The following is a 19,324-nucleotide window of genomic DNA, read 5'->3' as shown; positions in this document are numbered from 1 at the left end:
GGAATTAAAAAGTCTTGAAGGTGACAGTGTTGTATGTAATAAAATCTCAACAGTGCAACAATCTTCAAGCTGCACGACTGGTTTTAGAATAAGTGCCAAAAGTTCCTCTGTGGTTTTGTGTGTGGGTTGCTACACTTATTCCCCAGGTTCCTCCCACCTCCTAAACCACTAAATTCTTTATAAATTAAAAATGACTAATACAGGTTTCTTGTTTTAAAGGAGCACAGCGTTGAAGTGTACACATCTTTTTCAACAGCTGATGGGGAAATCTGTAAATCTCTTTGTTGCCGTAAACTGTTCATTCATATATTTCACATTTGCCACTTTCTTCTTTTGTATTTTTTTTTTGTAGTCGGCTATAAGGAGTAGTGGTGTTGACAGAATATAGTTCACACCACACTGACCTTGTGATGAAACTTCCTCACAGCCGCAGGGGGTCCTTATGAATCAACCTCTAATCCAGCTAATCCTGATCGCAACAAAATCATGAAAGTGGCTCCCAGTGATGTGTGTTTCCCTGCACAGATGCAGCGAGAAGGAACAGTGCTGGAAATAAATCAGTGCAGCGTGATGCTCCTCGCGGGCTGGGGGAGCCCGCGTGTGAAGCCGGGGCCGTCCATTGTGTTCTGCCCCATGCGGCCTCAAGCGGGAAGCCAATGAAAGGCAGCTGGGCCGCACAATGGGGAGAAGAGGGCCGCGAGCGGGGCCCGGGCAGCTCCGCCGAAGGCCGGCGAGGGAGCCGGGGTTAATGTTATGCAGCGGGCCGAAGGCACCGGCGGAGCGCCGCGCTGCCAGCCCTCGCCTGGTCTCGCGGGGGCTTCGGGCAGTCTCTGCGATGGCGGGGAACTCGGGTTGTTAAAGTCGACGGTAGCTTGCGTGCGCTCTCCACCGCTACCCCGGCAGCACATCTGCTCCTCTTCCTCCAGCTTAGAGTTCTGCATTTAAAGGGAGAATAGACTGTTTCTGCAACGCGGGGAGATTTGTAGCAGAGCAAAACTGTCTGAACGGTCAAGCTAGCTGCAAGCAGAAAGTAAAGACTGTTTTGTGGGGTCGGTTTGTTCATTTGTTTAACTTTCTTTCCCAGTCCTTTGTGTTTTAGAACAAACTCGGCCATATGGTCACACTCTCAGTGTATCTGACAGGAATCTCTGAGTGCATCCTGCGCAAAGTTGAATGTGCTCTTTACTTCTTGGTGTGAATAGTGAGCAAACTATGAAAAATGGGCCTCCTGACAGATGCAGCACTGTCTTGGGAGCTGGTGGCCAGTAAGAAATATCGAGATGGGGGGAGCTGTGACAGGCAGCAGGTTCGGTGCTGGGGGAGTGCTGACCTGACCTGATTGTGTCCAACAGTGAGAGCAGTTCTGCTTCAGTGCAAAGCCATTCAGAAGGAAGCTGCTTAGGCAACAACAGATGGTACAGCAAGCAGCTGGTAGGGAATACTTGAAAGAAATTGTACCCTGTTTCATAACATGTTCATTCCTTTCATTTTTCTATATGTTAGTTTTGCTGTCTCCTAAAAGCACGGTTTAGGAAATGGCATCCCCTAAAAGGTTCTGGATGAAGAACTTCATCTTGACTGTTTTCTGTTCCTTTAAAAAAAGTATATTCAAATTTTGTGCTACTCCATGTACAGATTAAACTTGTGCTATCCCAGGAGCACAGATGAAAAGACTTAAAAATGCTGCTTTTAACCACACAGGAAAACAATTACATATTTGAGGAAAGGGCACTGAGAGGTTAAATGAAAAGTTAGGTCTAGAGGAAAGCTGACTGCTGTGGAACAACACAGCAAATTGTTTTTAACATATTACCCCGCAGAAGCTCTTAGTCAAGTTAAAGTAACTTAAAACAATTATATTCAGCTGTTTTAAAATCATTAGGTTTAGACCTTGAAGCCCTTTACATACTCTTCTCAGCAGAACTCCTGGAAGCCTCGGTCATTTTGAGTATGATTGAGGGGTTTGGCCTGTTATTAAGAATACATGAATGTTTTCTTAAATTATTGAAAAGTAAAAATTTCGGCTTTGCTCCTCAGCTGGTGTAAATTGGCGTAGGACCATGAACTGCTGGAGTGTTACAACAGTGTGCTCTTGCTATAGGTCTTCTCCCTGATTTCTAGGAAGAAGCGGAGTCTCAAGTCCTTTATTTCTTTGATGCTTCACCCAGAAAATTCTATAGTTAGGCTCCTCCACCAAAAACTGTGCCTCAGCTCTGACCTGAAGGGACCACCTCTTTGGAAGAAAGGATCGTTCACTCTCCATATCTATTCATCCCTCAGTCTCTTTGTTGAAATGGTCAACAAGGATAGCAATTGTGACGGTGGCTTTCTATAATATGGACACCTGCCCACTAGGAAATGGACTGAGACCACCAACTCATTTCACATAAGCTACCAAACAGCTGTCAGATGGTAAACAACTTGTGGTCACTATTGTTCCTGGCTGGATTAGAACCAGTGACCCAGAGGTGAACAGCTCATATCCTGTTACCAAGGACATGTGTCCCAGCTCAGTAAGCAGCTACTGAATTTTATATTTAATTGGAAAGTTTGAATTACATGTACAAGTTTTGAATTTTTTTGTATATTCTTGTACAATTTTAATGGTGCTTGTATTTTTTCCCCACTTTGTACTGCTTTCTTTTTATGCACTTGGTTCTGATTTCTCAGGCCAGAGAGACATCAAGGAAGAAGTGCATCAAAAAATTCATCATTTTTTTAGCAGTCTGTTCTACCTCACCAGAAATACAGTTTTTTTGCCTACAGGCAAAACGCTGGTGTACACCTAAAACCAGCTTTTATTTGATTTTTTTTAAAGAAAAAAAAACATTTTTAGCTCTTAAAGGTGCAAAGAACGTTTCCTGGCGTGAGCCGAGGCAGCTGTTGTTGGGCTGTCTTCCTGGGTCTGCAGACAGCTTGCGTCCTTGTCGCTGCCCTGAACTTTGTCGAACTATGACAGGATGAAAACTGGTCTCCGACGTGTGACTTTATTTTTGCTATCCATAACCATGTTAGCATTAATGAAATCTGTAACAGCAACACTGGAGTCATCCCTAGTGTGTGTGAGGAGTGTAACTTATGTGATAGGTTGGAAAATAAAAAGCCTTTTGAAGTGCTTTGGTGTTTTCTGTAGCTTTATTGTATTTGTAGGAAATGGTCATTGTTGTTGGGTTGGGGTTTTTTGCATTTAAAAAAAAAAAAAAGCCTGAAGTTATCTAATTGTCAGCGTGACAGAAATGGTCGAGGTGGTCACATTGCTTCTAGGTTTTTCAAGAAGCCAGTAGGGCTAAAGAGAGATTGGAGGTGGTTAAATCCCCACATTGGGATGTGATGATATTGTAGGCAGGTTATTGTGTCTTGTTGGACCGTATCGTGGCGGGAGGGAGGCGTACGGTGTCCGTTTGGGTGCTGGGAAGGGCATGGCGGAGTGCAGGCTCCCTTAACCTGGGCAGCCGTGGTTGTATAGCTCACGTGTAATGGCAACAAATGTGGGTGCGTGTATTTAGAGGAGTAAACGCCATGCAAGGGAACCTAAATGCAGCATGAAATTTCTGACTATCCTGAGTCCAGTGCTAGCATAAATTATGTTTAATTGCATGATAAAAATTATCATTTTTTGTTGAGCTGTTGCACAGCCCTTTGGATGACCATGTAATCTCTTTAAAACACTGATTGCATACTATTATGTTCTGACTCCTATAGTGCATCATTCCTGACTTTTTTTTGTTGATAGCTCCATTTAAGATGCACCCTATTAAGTCTTTATTTTGCACAATGAAATAAATGAGCAGAAAAATCAATGCAGGTAGCAAAATTTTTATTATAATATAACCCCGAAGGACTTCAGAGATCTATCCTTAGCACTGTTAGAAAGTCAAAATATACATGATAGAGTCTTACAATCAATGGTTAACAAAATCAGAGACTGACCATGTAACCCCAAAACAGCTCTGATGACTCTCCAAGTAACAGCATTTTAAAAGCTTTAAGAAATAGATACGCCAGCCAGTCCCATTTCTTATACTGAATAACCTTACATTTCAATCAAAAAGTGTTTTGCAAGTCTTCCAGGCTAACAGTTTTACTCTGTACTCTGCCGGTCTGTCCTAGAGAGTCAGTCCATTGTTTCAAATAATTGTAAGGAAGGTGCTGTCCTACCTCCTCCCGTTAGGAAGAGTCAGGACCCGTTGGCTGTGTGTGGAAAAACAGTATCTGTTGCTGACAGAGAGCATGATGAGCAGCACACACGAGCTCAGACATCCAAGAGAACCCAAAGCCAGAACTCCCATGACAGCGATGGGAAGCTTTAAATCAAAAGGCCATTATTTTCCCGTGCCCGGTAAGAGGCAGGGTAATCTTCATCCCTGCCAGAGGACTTCCAGCTCTTGTATCTCAATTTCTTCTTATGTGGCTTCAATCCTGTATGATTAGTACTTGGCTGCTATGTTTTGTTGCCATGAAGTGTGCGCTCCTTGGGAGAAACAATGGAAATTGCCATTGGTGTCCTTAGATACTGCCTTCTGCTATGTGACAGGTGACATTTTTCTAGTCCTAGTGCACACTTAGGATGGGGAGCTGACATTGCAGCTGGATGCCTTATCCACATACCACTGTAATGGACTGAAGTTGGTTTCGTTCTGTTTTGAGAAACACCAATATACACATGCAGTAGAAATGACCTGGGAACAGCACAGAGAGAAACTAAGTGAGGAAGACGAGTAGAAGCAAAGCCTTTAAGAGCAGTCAGAGTTGAGAGGGAGATGCACTGTATGGGAGGCTGTGGAGAGGAACAGAGAAAGGGGAACCTCTTCTGGTTGCGGGCCCAGCAGGAAGAGGGTGTTGGAGAGGAGGCGAGGAGCCTGGGGCTTCCCCACCAGCACTCTGCCCCATGGGGTGCTGCAGGTGGTGTGGCATACAAGAAGCTGCGTGGTCTCCTTGCAAGTCCGGGTTGTGTTTGTCTTCCTCTGCACACTGCTGCTTTTTGGATTGGTTAGAAAAGGTCAAGTCTCAGGCAGCCGTATTGGGGTATGTTTCTCATCTTTGCTTTTATGTGGTTACCAAGTCATGGAGGATAATTCCTCTCTAGTCCCATTCCAGTGATAACACCTATCGCAGGTTGTAGATGTCGTTACTGGGTATTGCTCAAGCAGTAATGGAAGCATTGCGAGGGGCTGATCTGCCTGTCCGATTTATCAGAAAGGTATCTTTTGGAAAGGTGGAAAGAAAACGCAAAGTGTGAGGTGTCCATGACTATTAGAGGTATGATTTCAGTGCTTTGAGCTGTCAGCATCAAAGTGTTGAACCAGACTGCTCTAATGATACATATTTGCAATACTGTAAAAATAGAAAATGTACTGTCTTTCCAAAAAAAAAAAAGGGGGGGGGGGAGAATGCTTGTTGATTTTATTTATTTATTTATTCATCCTCAAGTGCTCAAATGGAAACATAGTCTTTAGGAGGGAGGTTCTCCTGAAAACTTTGCTGTGTTCTGGCACCTCAGACTGGTCATACAAAAACTGAAGCTCCAAAACCAGTAGGTCCTTCTGGAAGCTTGGCTTTGATTCCTCAAGGTCTGTCCTCCGCTTAGTAGAGAAACATTTTTATTCCAAGTGGAATAAAAGCTCTCAGGAATGTTCTTTTTTTAGGGAGGGCTTGTTCTGTAGTGAGCTATTTGTAGTGCAGTCACATACAAGGTAGCTATTGAATGGTTAATAAAGGTAGTGTTCATATCCGAAGAAATAACAAAACCTGAGGCTATATGCTGCAATTCCAGTAATTTGAAATGGAACATTGTAAGATATCCGGAAAAAGAAATACTTCATGCCTTTTGAACAACTGGACAGCAAATTAACAAGCAGTGGTTTTTGGCTGTCATTCACTGCCTGATTTGGGATCAAAATCTGCTAGTGTAGCAGAGGTCAAACTTATTGCTAAAAATATTCTGTACAGAAGGGACTGCAGTTTCTAGTAGCAGGTTCCTCAGTTCTTTATAAGCACGTTAATGTAATAGCATACAAATATTTGCATGCTAATTTTGAGAACGTTTATATGGATAAGAGTGACTTTTGAGGTAGAAATGCGTATATGAACAGAATGACCCAATAACTTCAAAATTGTTAGTAAATCAGCAGAAATCTGAGAGTCAGAAATTGCGCCCATGAAAACCAGTCGAGTGTCACACTTTTGTCATTGCGGAAGGCGCACCAGCGTAGCGGTGGCGAGCAGTTTTAGTTTTCTGATTGCTTCTCACTTAAGATGCACCAAAGCATTTTATCGTGTGATGACTGAGACGCTGGGACTGAGACACAAGTGCGCGGTAACAGGATATATAGCCTTTCACCTTTAGGTCACGGGTTCAGGTCTGCCTCGAGTTAAGGATGACTAGAACTCGTTACCACCTGACAGCTGCTCATGGCACGTGGGGGAGGGAGACGTGCTGGTCCTCAGATAGTTCTTAGCAACCAGGTGTCTGCGTTGGCAATTAAATGCTCTCTGCAGGCCCTTGAGAAGGGCAGAAGATTTAGTACGTTAGCCAGCTTCCATTTCAGCCAGGAGGGAAGTCCAGGAGGCGCAGCGATGTGTTTAATGGCCCAGGAGACCCACCGGCTCAGGTCGGCTCTCCTGTGTGCTGGCAAAGACCTGAGAGGGGAACTGTGGTTGTCCTGCGCTGGGGAGAAAAAGGACTTCCCTCTTCCCTGGAAAAGCCACTCAGGGGCTTTTAACAAGGACTAATACTCCGCAACAAAGATGCTGGCAGTAAAACTGTCTTATGTTGAACACGAGCCTTCACACACATTCTTGAGCATTAGAAACTGATATATTAAGTGAGGAATGGTGCCAGGACACTGATGTTATTACTTTGGCTTGATTTTTTTTTTCTTTTTTACTCTTGTTAGCATAATTTTACAGAGGACATAGTATCTTGTTTCCATAGACAGCCACCCAGAATCTGATGACACCACTAAAAGGGCAGTGTACCGACTGCTGCGTTCTGTTACCACTGGCCATGAGCCCATATACTGATCTGCTATTTAAATAAGCGTTCTGGCTTGTGGGCAGGAGTGCCACCAACTTGGCTAGCTAGGCACGAAATCATAAGGAATCATGTAATAAAGGGCTAGGATGCCATCAAGTGGCTTTTGACAGATCAGAAAGGGGGAGCGTTGTGTGGACTCTGTCACCAGGATGTTGCTGTGGAGTAGCTCTGTCTGTCTTCAGTGCGGAGGGCAATGGGAAGTACTGGTACTCTGTGCTGTACATACAGTTTAAAAGTCAGTAGCGTTTTAAGTGTGAAATACTGTTGTCTTCAAAAATACAAAAGCAAAGTCCAGAAAGGAGAACCACAAAAGACCATCTCTTTGGCTGGTCATAGTTTCCATTGCATCAGTTGCCCTGCAGTGTGGACATCTTCTGTTGGATGTAATATATACATACTGTTTTTCTTAGAAGTGTAAGGAACGACATTCTGTGGCGCGTGCGTGTGTTGAGCATGGTATTGCTTATCTTCAGTACAGAGTGAGGCTTCAGGTACGTTTATTTCAGTGATGTATTTAGTGGTCTCTCCCTAGCTTTTGGCACCAGTTGTGGACACCTTAAAATAAATAAATAAATAAAAGCACAGCAAGAGTGCCTGTCTCATAAAAGTGCTTATGCAGCCGACTGTGGAGGCTTAAGACCCTTGCGGATGGCGGCCTCCAGTGATTTTTGTAAACTTTGAGTTAAAAGAAGTGAAAACATACAATTGGTAGAAGCTTTCTGTAATTTTTTTGTCTTCCTTCTTGCTTTTTATTGCTTGTGATATATTGAAAGGCCACTGATGTATCCACTTGCTTCTGGTCCATCCATATGTTTTCACATAATCTGTCCTTGGCAGTCAGTCAGAACTTTCCTCTGCAATCTAAGTTTATAATTTTTTGTATGTGAGTGTTATGTTATATAAAGTATCTAAGTTTAGCCTATGGAGTTATCTTTACTGTTTTTGGCAGAAGAACTGTACATAGCAGACCCATCAGAGAAATAATGAAGTGGCGTAATGCCTTAAGGGAAATGCGCAGCAGCTCTATTGTTGAGATCTGGAACATGTGCCCACTTCCGTGGATGTTTTTGGTATTCCTGTTTTGAATGTAAAAGGGGAAAAAGCAGCATCTCCTCCGATGACTGACTTGTGCGATGCAGTTTTGATTAGCTAAATCTGCCTTGTTCAGTGATGTTAATATAGTTTGACAAGAGCTTGATTAGGACGCAATTGTTTCTGTTGATAGTAAACAGTTGGTCACTTGCAGCAGAGATGGGAATGCCTCCTTCGTCGCGCTCCAGGTTTGCACTCTCCATTTAAGTCCTGGTTAGATGCAGAAGTAAAGTGCGAACGGAAAGGAGGATACTACAGTGCCAGGAAGAGGTGTTTCTGTGGACTGCATGGTCCTGATCAAATTGGGGCTTTGTTGTCTTGGGTGGCATTGAAACCAGAGGCAGGGAGGCACTTTGTGTTCGGAGGTACTTGTCGTGTAGAGGACTGCAAAGGCAGGTTTTGCTCCAGGACCTATAGGTTAGGATGCATATACTCCCCGCCACGCCCCTGTAAGGTGAAGCAAAATGTATCATGGAGTTGTGTCTGGTGGGGGATTAATGCTTGATATAACTCAACATTAGCTTTTTTGTTATGATGCATACACAGTCTCAGTGATTATATATCTCGTCATTGTAATAAGGGGAATCCAGGTGTGGAATTTGTACTTTGCTTTTTATTTTTTGTCATTGTCACCTGGTCACTGTTACAGGATGTGAAGGAGGTAATAATACATGTGATGAGCTGAGAAAATGGTTGGAGTGTGTTGTGGAAATACCTGTTTCTTCAAAGAATTCTTCAGCTAGATATTAAGAGATGTTTCATGACAGAATAAATATATGACTTAATTGTTGAGAACCTGTTTCTGACAGCTTAACCCATGCTGGGGCCCAGCTTCTTGCCTGGTGGTCCCGTCATCCCCAGTGGGATTACAGGTGAACTGAGGGTGCAGCTAACTGAAAAAGTATGTCCCAGGCCTGTTCACAGACTTGAGAACATCGTCTGCCACACTGCCAACTCACTAGTTGCAGATCAGTCTTCAGTTGGGAGGCCTAAGAAGAGATAGATGTGCATGTCCAACTTCCGTTCACACTGTCACAGAACTTCTAAACTTTGGCAGTAATTCAGATCGCCGGTGCCAAGGTGACTAGAATTGACGAAAACATAACAAATTAGACCAGGTCTCTAGGCTTGGACTTAGCAGAGCAATAAAGGTAATAAATTGTGAGGGATGGAAACAATTTGTTGGTGGTGGTCTCGTCCTCCTCGTCTGGATATGGTCTTGATTCAGCTAATGGACTGAATTAGTTGAACCTCCTCCCACGTGCATTTGCTAGAGAGACTAGAGGGGAGGTTGTGGAGAGTATATGAACTCTAGCTGAATGCTTTTTTGTAAGCTGCAAGATAATTTTCCATTCTTATGTAACTTTCTTTGGCAAGGCAAATTGCATATGGCTCCCTCTAGAGCCTGCCTGCTTTGCAGTCTCCTGCCTTTAAAAAAAAAAAAAAAAATATTTTGATACAGAGAATAATATTTAGAAACAAATGTTGAGTATGAATTACCAGCTGCATCACACCATGTTATGTAGATACCAGACCACTGGGGCAAATTGTTTGACTGCAAATGGTCCGTTCTGCTATGCTCAAAACTGCACCTCTTTATATGAACTTAATATTTTTCATTTTACCTAAGGTTCAGAGAAGTACACGTGCTCTCTTATTCTTTCCCTCCTCCCTTTTTTTAAAATGAAGAGAAACATTCCCCTTCTGCCTTTGCCAAATTATTTAGGAGAAGAGTGTAAATTGAAGCCATTTATCTTGAAATGTGCTATTGGACCAGACTGTTTATACAAGTGTAAGAAATTGTAACATAGGAATATTTGGTCTGGTCTGCAAGGAAAAGGTTTCTCAATTTTTTTTTTCATTTTTACATATGGAATATTGGTTATAACGTGGAAAAACCATGTGTGTAAGGGGCTCCAATTTACACGTCAGTGTTCTAGTGCAGTTGGGACAATGGTGTTTTTTAATGAGGAACAGGATTTTTTTTCCCCCCCTCACAGTGTTACTAAAACAAATTTGATATTTTAGAGTTGCACTGTAATCAGTTTGAGGTGGATTATTCCATGTGCATGGTAAAGTTTTTCTGACTGGAGGGTGCTGATCATGTAAATTCAGAATAACTTGTTATTGGCTAATACAAAGCTGTTAATATTTATTCATCAGTTGGTGGACGAGTGAGTCGGGAGTTAAACTACACACGGCAGAAGATTGGAGAAGAGGCCATGTTTAACCCCCAGCTCATGATTCAGACTCCACAGGAAGACGGTGCTAATGTATTAACAACAGAAGCACTCCGACAGCACCTTGACTCCGCACTTCAGGCCAGCAGAGTACACGTTTATATGTACAACAGGTAAGGGGAAAAGCAAAGCTTTACTTGGTCTTCTGTAATGACTGGGAAATGGACCCGTGCTTCTTTGCAGGTGTTTGTAAATGGGTAGCACTTCAGAGCCTTTCCTTTTGAGTCTCTGTTTTGATTTGAATGTCACTGGTTACTGATGCTTGAAAGCGTGGTGAGATAGCAGTGACCTTAAATGGTGTAAGAGGTGTTGGATGAGATTCTAAAAATGTACCCCTGTGATCAGTGCTACAGTATCCACCTTTTTTCTTGGTAAAGGAGCTATAACTGTGCTGTTAAACATAGGACCTTCTTGATGGGCTTCGTAGCAGTCAGAAACCTTCCATATTGTAGTTGAATTCACTTGCTCATACCTGCCGGAGGCATGCAATGGCTGTGAACACTAGTTACTGTCCTTTCAGTAGTGTGAGTATAAAGAGAAAGGCAAAAGGGTCAGGAATGGTAGTGGGTAGGATAAACTGGGCTATTTAATAGCATAGGCAGTCATGTCAGAGTTGGCCTTCAGAGTGTCAGTGTGCCAAAGCTGAAGGGTTGGGAGTTTTCCAGAGAGCAGGAGTTAAGAGTTGTCCAACAATACATGTATTGAAGATGTGTCTTAACTCAGTTTTGGGCTAGTGGGATCTCTGCCTAAGAAGTGGTTCCTCCAAGATTGCTCCTTGCAGGGTGGAAATGTGCCTAGGGATGCAGTCTGGGAGGCGTAAAGTCCACTGGCTTGCAGCACATCCAGCTGATGCCTAGGTGAACTAGGGCCATGGCTCCAACTGTCTTCTCCCCAGCTTTGTCTGTGGCACCAGAAGCCACAGCAGTGGTAGCTATAATACAGCTGAACAAAGAAGGCAGAAATCCTAACCGTTTCTTTTCTCCTGCGTTCATGAGTTAGGGCTAGGAGTATTGTAGCCCTCTGAGCCTGAAGCTGACCTCTCTCTCGTGTCCTTGAGTGATATCTTAAGTCACAGGTGGTCTCGTATATAGCCAGATTTCTGTCCCTTTTAACTGTGTTGAGTAGCCTGATAATCCAAAAGTAGCTCCATTATTTTTAATAAGTTCTACAGAGACTGTTTATCATAACTGAAACAAATATTTCTAGCCTATAACTAGTGAAAGAAAGGCCCTTGCCTTTGTGAGATGTGGTATACCTACACTGAATAAAACTTGCCTTTCTCAGTAATTCGCTACTTGAGGTCAGCTTGTGTATATGAATTGCCATTTTACATGCATGTTACATTTTAAAAATACCTTTTCAGTACTTGTGAAGAAAAAAATATTTGTTGTTCTTTATATTTATTACAGACAATGGAAATTGGAACACTTATGTTACAAATCAGGAGAACTCATCACAGAAGCAGGTTACATGGACCAGGTAGGCGTAACAGGCATTTGGGTATAAGCATTTTATGTGCTCATGGTTCAGCTTGTACTGTTTGATTATGTTCTAGTCTAACTTTGTGGGGTTTTTTCACCCTTTTCTGATTTTGACAGATTATAGAATATCTTTATCCTTGTTTAATTATCACTCCTTTGGACTGCTTCTGGGAGGGAGCAAAGCTACAGTCAGGAACTGCCTATTTGTTGTAAGTGTGCTGTTTTTATAACTTTCTAGTGTGACTGGTTTTAATTGTAAAACTATGCATGTTTTTGAGTTGTGTTCCCATTGTTTATTCAGATTCTGGTTTAACCAAAAAAAAAAAATGTGTCACTTCAGAAAATATGCATCTTTTTTTAAAAATTGTACAAAGATATTCTGTTTCTAAAAGATGATTTGTAGGCATCAGTTGAAGTCCTGTGTTGTTACTTTTCTCATTCTGTTGGCATGCAAAAGAAAATATAATTTCTGAAATCAAGCTTTTAAAATTTTTTGCCTTTTGAAAATAAAAACAAAAATTTATTTTCATAAACTACAAAGCATTGGTTGGCTGGGAAGTCATTTTAGTTCTAAGAAAATGTAGCTGTCTTGGGTAAAATCTCAAGTGTTCCTAAAGAATTAAAAAAAATCCTTTGTTTATGAGATCATTAAAGAAACCAAATATAGTATCTTTTATAGGCGGTTTCTCACAATTTACAAGTGTGATATTATATGCACTGGATCCTTCAAAGAGTTAATTGTTAATCTGTGCAGGGATTTTCCGTTAATTATGCTAGAGTTAGCATTTGAGTTATTGTTTCTGTCCTGGTTTGCATGTCTCTGTAAAAGCAATTTGCAATGGCCATCTCCTAACCTTTAGTGTACAGTTTTAGATGGGGAAATAAGGGGGTTTGTGTTTTCTGGTTGGGAGATTCGGAATAATGACTTAAGCCTGGTTAAGCAGATACAGTGTGGTTTGAGCCACAGAATAAGGCAGCCAAAAGCCTTTCTGGGCTGTCAACATCACAAATTCAAAAGTGGGGGGTGGGAGATGTGATAGTGGTGACAGCCGTGGTAGCAGGAAAGCTTGATGGCTGATAGTCGAGCTGCCAAAGCGTTTGAAGGCGCACGGTATTGTTATAGATAAACAAAGATCAGCTATATTGATTGATTACATTTGCAAGATGATTATTAGACTAGCAAGAGGTAATCTGATACTATGTGAAAGGCTTTCTTTCCTCAGCTCCCTCTCTTCTGTCTCTCTCCCCTCCCCCCAAATTCTTTGAAGCAGCAGTTGGCTGCTTTTTTGTTATTTAGGTGCTTGATGGTTTGTTTTACTTTGTTTGTAAATGGAAGTATTTTTAACATGTGAATATTCCCTTTCATAGAGTAACTTGGTCTGTAATTACTGAGTGTTTGTGTTGAAATTAATGGGGCTGCAAGAAAAGTATACATACGTGAATATAATTAAAACATACATTTCATTTTATGAAACAACCTCACCAGAAGGAGTTTAGCATGTAACAGAAAACAAGTCAGTCGTTTGTGTGGATATGAATTAGAAATTGTTTGTTCCAGTACTTATTTTGTCATTTTCTTTGTCACTTTCTCCTGATTCCCTTTACAGAGGGAAACCTCCTTTGCAGTGGATCAACTTTGACCCCTTAGAATTCTTGGAAGAGTTAAAGAAAATAAACTACCAAGTGGAGAGCTGGGAAGAAATGCTGAATAAAGCAGAGGTTGGTCATGGTTATATGGATCGACCTTGCCTGAATCCTGCTGATCCCGATTGCCCAATCACGGCTCCTAACAAAAATTCCACCAAAGTAAGTTTGCTTATCCTTGCGTAGATCTTTCCAAGGGAGGCTGTGTATGTGGGGAGAGAAGATGTTAGTTTCGTTCCAAGCAATATATGTTTCATATTTTTCAGCGATTTCATTACTCTGCTGCTATTATCTACCATTATCCCAGAGTCACTAGTATTCCCTCAGTCTGTGATGCAATACTTAATCCTACATGTTTGAAGTGAGGTTACAGTTCTCAGCTACTGACTAGGTGTGGCAATGTGGTGACACACCATTTCAGCAGGCAACATGCCTCAGGGGGACGCAGCCACTCCTGGAATACGGCCGCTTTTGTACGCTGACGCCATGCAGCAAGGCTTCCCTCATGTAGGGCCAGTTTTGCCAGCCTTTGTGAAGAATTGGAAGCTGTGAGCCCCAACTTGATACACCCCTTTCTCAGTCACGCTAGGCTTTGGAAAAGCTGCTCTCTGGTGAATGAGTATTGGGCTGGTTTGGCTATTCCATTTGTTGAACGCATTTCTTCTCATAGACTTCCTAGGCTATCTTTAATATCAGTTATTCCAGTACACTAGGTGTTCATTTAGGATATGAATTTGTTTGAGGTTGGGCAGCTGACGAATTGCTTCTTCATAACTTTATTGTAGCCTCTTGATGTGGCCCTTGTTTTGAGTGGTGGATGCTACGGACTGTCAAGAAAATACATGCATTGGCAGGAGGAGTTGATTATAGGTGGTACAATCAAGAACAGTTCTGGTAAACTTGTGAGGTAAGCAAGCAAATGCTTAAAGAAAACTTTAAAGCTTTTCTTTGGGTATTTGGGGAGGTGTGGGGGATCATGCAAAATCAATTGCCTTTCAGAATCTGTGAATGATGCATGTTATGAACCCTGGTCTAGGAGAACATCCCTGATAAGGACAGAATTTAGAAGTGTGATTAGGCAGTCGTTTAAATTTACTGCTGCCTGCTTTTAACCAAAGAATGATAGTGTACATTGCTCAGAAAGAAAATTTTTCCGTGGCAGTTTTGTGTTCAGAATGTATGTATAAAGCATTGAACAGTGTTTAAAGCATGGAACAACTTTGATCATGTTTTGAGATATGATCAAAGGAAAGGAGGGGAAAAAATAACTTGGGTAACGTGCCCGCTCACTTGACTTTTCTCAGAATTCCAATATCTCCATTGAACTGTTTGTTTAGGATCAATACCGAGAAAAGTCTGTTCTTTGTCACTGTAACTTGAATACCATTTTGACTGTTGAAACAAAACCCTTTGTTTCAGACTTCTTGAAGGAGTCATGGAACACTGGACTTTGACGGGGGGACCCCTTTGAAACAGAATTGTTCTGAAAAACATAGGACACACAAATTCATTAAACAGATGTATAAGTAGAATCCAAATCTATATTAAACTAATAGTAGTATCATGTTTGCATAGTTAATAAATATATTTTTTACCAGACATTTTGATATTAACTCTGAAGTTTTTTTTTTCATTGGCACTAAATTTTGAAGCTTATTTTCCTACAAATTTTGATTTATCCTGAAAAAAGTCACTGAAGTGTCTTCTGGCATGTACCCAAAGAATATATTGATGAAGAACGAAATAGTTCCCTGAGATTCTAAAACTGTTGGATACAGTTGCCTACTATTGAAATTTAGGATGAATAATTATTACCTTTCGAGTATTCCTTGCTGCTTGTCAAGTATTAGAAGTTTAGTCTAGCATTTCTCTCCAAGGGATGAAAAAGACCAAGGTCTTCAAATGGCAAATTGCCAACAAGTTACTGCACTTACAACATCTCATAGAAATGATTAGTCCTGTGTCCTCCTCATAGTAACATGTCTATTAATTATCATCTTTATAACTGATTTGTAGGGTTACATTCTCTGTTCCTGAAACTGTTGAAAATAATGGCAAAACTCTCATTAACTTCAGTGAAATCAGATTTAGCCTCAATACTGTATGTACCAGTACAGCTGCTCCAGATACATAGTAGAATAAATACTCTGTTCAATTTTAATGTGAGCATGTGCCCTATAAAATCAGAAATTCATGCAAGCTTCTATTAGGCTTTCATTTGGGACTTTATGCAATTGAAAATCACTTCCTGAAAATGTGTATTTTCTGCCTCTTCCTCCTCCTCCTTCTCTCCCTACAACAGTGCCCAGGCTTTGCAAACCATGTTTCAGTTAATGACTCCGAAGCAAATGTACGAGCACTTCAAGGGGTATGAATACGTTTCACACATCAACTGGAACGAGGATAAGGCAGCAGCAATTCTGGAAGCCTGGCAGAGGATGTATGTTGAGGTAAAATTGAAAAAAACCCTAGATATCATACCATAAAGTCTTACTGAGATCCAGTGCCTTCTGTCGTGACTTTACAGTATTTCTTCAGGAAGGATGCTTAAACTAGAGCTGTGAGTGGTTGTCTCTTGGTTTCAGCTGCAGCAGGCTGTTTAAAAAGGCTGATTTCTTCCCTGTTTAATTAAGAAGGTGCAGGCTTATTCACACATGAGAAGCCAGGAAGGTTTTGCTCTTTGCTGGCTAGAACTTTTTTGCTTTCCTGAGACTTAAAAGGAACTGAAGAGCTAGACTGAATTGAAAAGCATTTGGTTGGGGTGATTACTCTGAAGGTGTCTGGAAAACATTAGCTCGCCATCGACTCCTCTCGCAGCGGCAGTCCCGGCGGGGAGGCCATGTGACAGTGCCTGGCCTTTGTGTCCCGAGCCCTGACCTCTGCCGCGCTGCTGCTGACCTCTGTGAAACCGCCGGGCAGCGGGGGAAAGAGGAGCGCCCTGACGAGCGCTCTGGCCTTGGATTAAAGACAAAACTCGTACAACAGCAAATCAGCGGCAGAGTTATGGAAGGGAGAAACCTCCTTATGTTTCAGGATTTAAATGAAATGTTTTGAATGAGCTGTAAGTGCTTTGGCCTTTCCCGAAGGATGCAAATTCTGCTTGGATAATCAGTAGCTTGCAGAGAATAACTACCAAAAATACTTGTTTCATGCAGCATCAGTGAAATCCCTTGTGTAGGGTGTGTGTCTTAACAGGAACACTTAAGGCATAAGTAGTTGATTTCAAATGTATACTGTGGAAGACAGTGTGCTTTTTTGTTTGTTTGTTAAGTCACGCTATTTATTCTTTTCGTAGGTTGTTCATCAAAGTGTTGCACAAAACTCTACTCAGAAGGTGCTTTCCTTTACTACAACTACCCTGGATGACATCCTAAAGTCATTTTCTGATGTCAGTGTTATCAGAGTAGCTAGTGGCTACTTGCTAATGGTAATAAAATATGTTTTGTTTATTTAATTGTCTCTGGCAGTATAGCAAGCTTAAACAGCTTCTTTATTGTTACCGGTTAGTGGTCCAGAACATTTTCAGAATACTTAAAATTGGCAGTTTGTAAACACTGGCCTCAGAGTTGTCACCTATTTTTCTGTGTAACATCTCTAATGTGTCTATGTTTAGAAATGCTTGTAAGCTGTGTGCATTCTTGGGGGGATATAGCTGTTAGAGAAAGATCCATTCTAATGTTTTGCTTATGTCTCTGGTTTTTTTTTTTTCTTCCCTACTCTGCTTTCAGCTTGCCTATGCCTGTTTAACAATGCTACGGTGGGACTGTGCCAAGTCTCAGGGTGCCGTGGGGCTGGCAGGAGTCTTGTTGGTTGCACTCTCAGTGGCTGCAGGATTGGGCCTGTGCTCGTTGATTGGAATTTCCTTTAATGCTGCCACCACTCAGGTATCAAGGAGCCACAAGTCTGCTGCTAAATTACAAGTATTTTGTTAGTAAATGAACACATCTGAATCAATTTTTGAGGAAAAACAAAAGCTGCGAAAGTGTATTGATTTTTAGATTTTTCACTTTGCCTTCTATCTCATAGACTGTACTGTTTAGAAATCAAGAGATAGTGCTACCCTATGATATTAGAAAGAAAGGGCAGATATCCTGCAGTTTGTTTCATTAGGTAGATTCTGGGATATTTGTTTCTGTGTCGCAGTGTGAGTACAGGCGTCCATTTGTGCATAAGCTGCTGCAGGTTTTGTCCTTATATCTGAATATATCAGGATGTTTGAATTCTGCAAGTATTTTGAACATAATTTGAAATATTCTGTAGTATTCTTTGCCTGCCCAAGCCTTGAATTATTTTTAGGGAGGTTTTGTGCCCATATGTAGTCTACCCCAGGTTCTTCAACAGTGTTTCAAAACGAAAGAGCTGTATTGCATCCTTTTGATTTTCATTTTACTCTTGGATTTGAGTTCAAATGTAGTGTGAAAGTTATTTTAATTAGCCATCTAATGGCTAGCTGCATGGTAGATCATGGAAGTATTAACTTTCTTGTTCTTTTGTTTGTTTTTTCCCCCAAGGTTTTGCCTTTTCTTGCTCTTGGAGTTGGCGTAGATGATGTTTTCCTTCTAGCACATGCATTTAGTGAAACAGGGCAGAATAAGAGAATTCCATTTGAGGTAATGACAAAATGGGGAGTTGGGGGAAAACAAAAGAAAAAGCTTCATGCAGGAAAATATATTGTACCTAGAATTGATTAGTAGGGTGTTTTGGGGATGTGTGGGTTTTTTTGTTTGTTTGGTTTTTTTTAATGTGATGATGAATGCAGTATATGCGATCCTAGAATATTTTGGAACATTCATTGCTATGTAGTAGTGTCCTAGATTTATTTTATTTCAGAAATTGAGTTTAGAACTGTGATATAATAGCTTATTTACATAATGCAAATTCCGTGTGTGCCCAAGACTTCAAAGAAGGTCAATGTAAATTTTGGAGCAAACGGAAATACAGAAGTCTGACATGAAAATGATAAAATATTTTTAACAGAAGAACACAAAAAACTTAAGGTGAAAAGGAAGAGGAGGAGGTCATCTTGGAGAAGAAACATTTTTACTTGCATTCACTGTTACCTTTGTTTGTGTGTTATAACCTTAAAAGTGTGATATTTTATATATTTTTCCCTGTTTCTCTTTCCTCTTATTTATAATTGACCATGACATTCCAAAGCACAGCATCTTCATGTTATGAAATATGAAATCTCCTCACTTTTATGATCTTTTCCTTTATTGACCTTTTTGTTCTCAGTCCAAAGTTTCATATCCAAAGTACAAATCATTTAAAAGCAATGTGTATTTGCCCATTTTGTTTTGTACAAGCAGTGTCTTTGATGTACTCTTTTCAGCTCGTTCAGCATGCAGGCACTACAAACGCATTCTACAATAACCTCCATATGCTTCAAAATAGCCTACTGGGTTGGGAAGTGGTCCTGTGTGTATGTGTTTGTTTCTCTCTTTTTGTGTGTTTAATCCTTGCCTTTTGTCGTTGTTGTTGCATACTTCAAGACATGTAGATACGTTATGTGTCTATGCTGTTAATGCATGCTTACTTTGTCTGAAAAATGATGAGAACGCAAAGTAACTGCTCTGATATGAAATACATCCTACTTAACAGATGTACTTAGTATCTAACGTTAGTATTCATGTAGCTTTGACTTTTGAAGCTAGAGTCAGCTTTGATAATACCTTCTGTAATACCTTGTACCTTCAAAAATGTTAGCGCTTCATGTGTCATCTGCTTTTCTCCTGGATGCTGTACTTAGTAGGTTGTTTATTGTCAGATTCTTTCAAATACATGCTTGTATTCACAAGTTCCTTGTAATAGTTATTAATTAATATAACACT

General features: G+C 41.0%; 1 protein-coding gene across 4 annotated transcripts in view; it reads left to right on the top strand.

Annotated features, from left to right (window-relative positions):
• LOC135323514 (protein patched homolog 1) overlaps window positions 1-19,324 on the top strand; it is a 74,490-nt gene that overhangs the window by 17,642 nt on the left and 37,524 nt on the right. For all 4 annotated transcript variants that reach the window (XM_064500636.1, XM_064500632.1, XM_064500633.1 and 1 more), the window contains exons 3-11: window positions 10,292-10,481; window positions 11,778-11,847; window positions 11,967-12,058; window positions 13,457-13,655; window positions 14,279-14,400; window positions 15,796-15,943; window positions 16,789-16,920; window positions 17,222-17,377; window positions 18,005-18,103. In XM_064500636.1, coding sequence (XP_064356706.1) covers window positions 10,292-10,481; window positions 11,778-11,847; window positions 11,967-12,058; window positions 13,457-13,655; window positions 14,279-14,400; window positions 15,796-15,943; window positions 16,789-16,920; window positions 17,222-17,377; window positions 18,005-18,103 — 1,208 coding nt within the window. The remainder of the gene's footprint in view (window positions 1-10,291; window positions 10,482-11,777; window positions 11,848-11,966; window positions 12,059-13,456; window positions 13,656-14,278; window positions 14,401-15,795; window positions 15,944-16,788; window positions 16,921-17,221; window positions 17,378-18,004; window positions 18,104-19,324) is intronic.

The sequence above is a fragment of the Dromaius novaehollandiae genome, chromosome W, assembly GCF_036370855.1.
Source record: "Dromaius novaehollandiae isolate bDroNov1 chromosome W, bDroNov1.hap1, whole genome shotgun sequence".
Classification (NCBI taxonomy): domain Eukaryota; kingdom Metazoa; phylum Chordata; class Aves; order Casuariiformes; family Dromaiidae; genus Dromaius; species Dromaius novaehollandiae.
The sequence above is the reverse complement of the archived record's forward strand: the minus strand, read 5'-3'. Positions and strand labels throughout refer to the sequence as shown.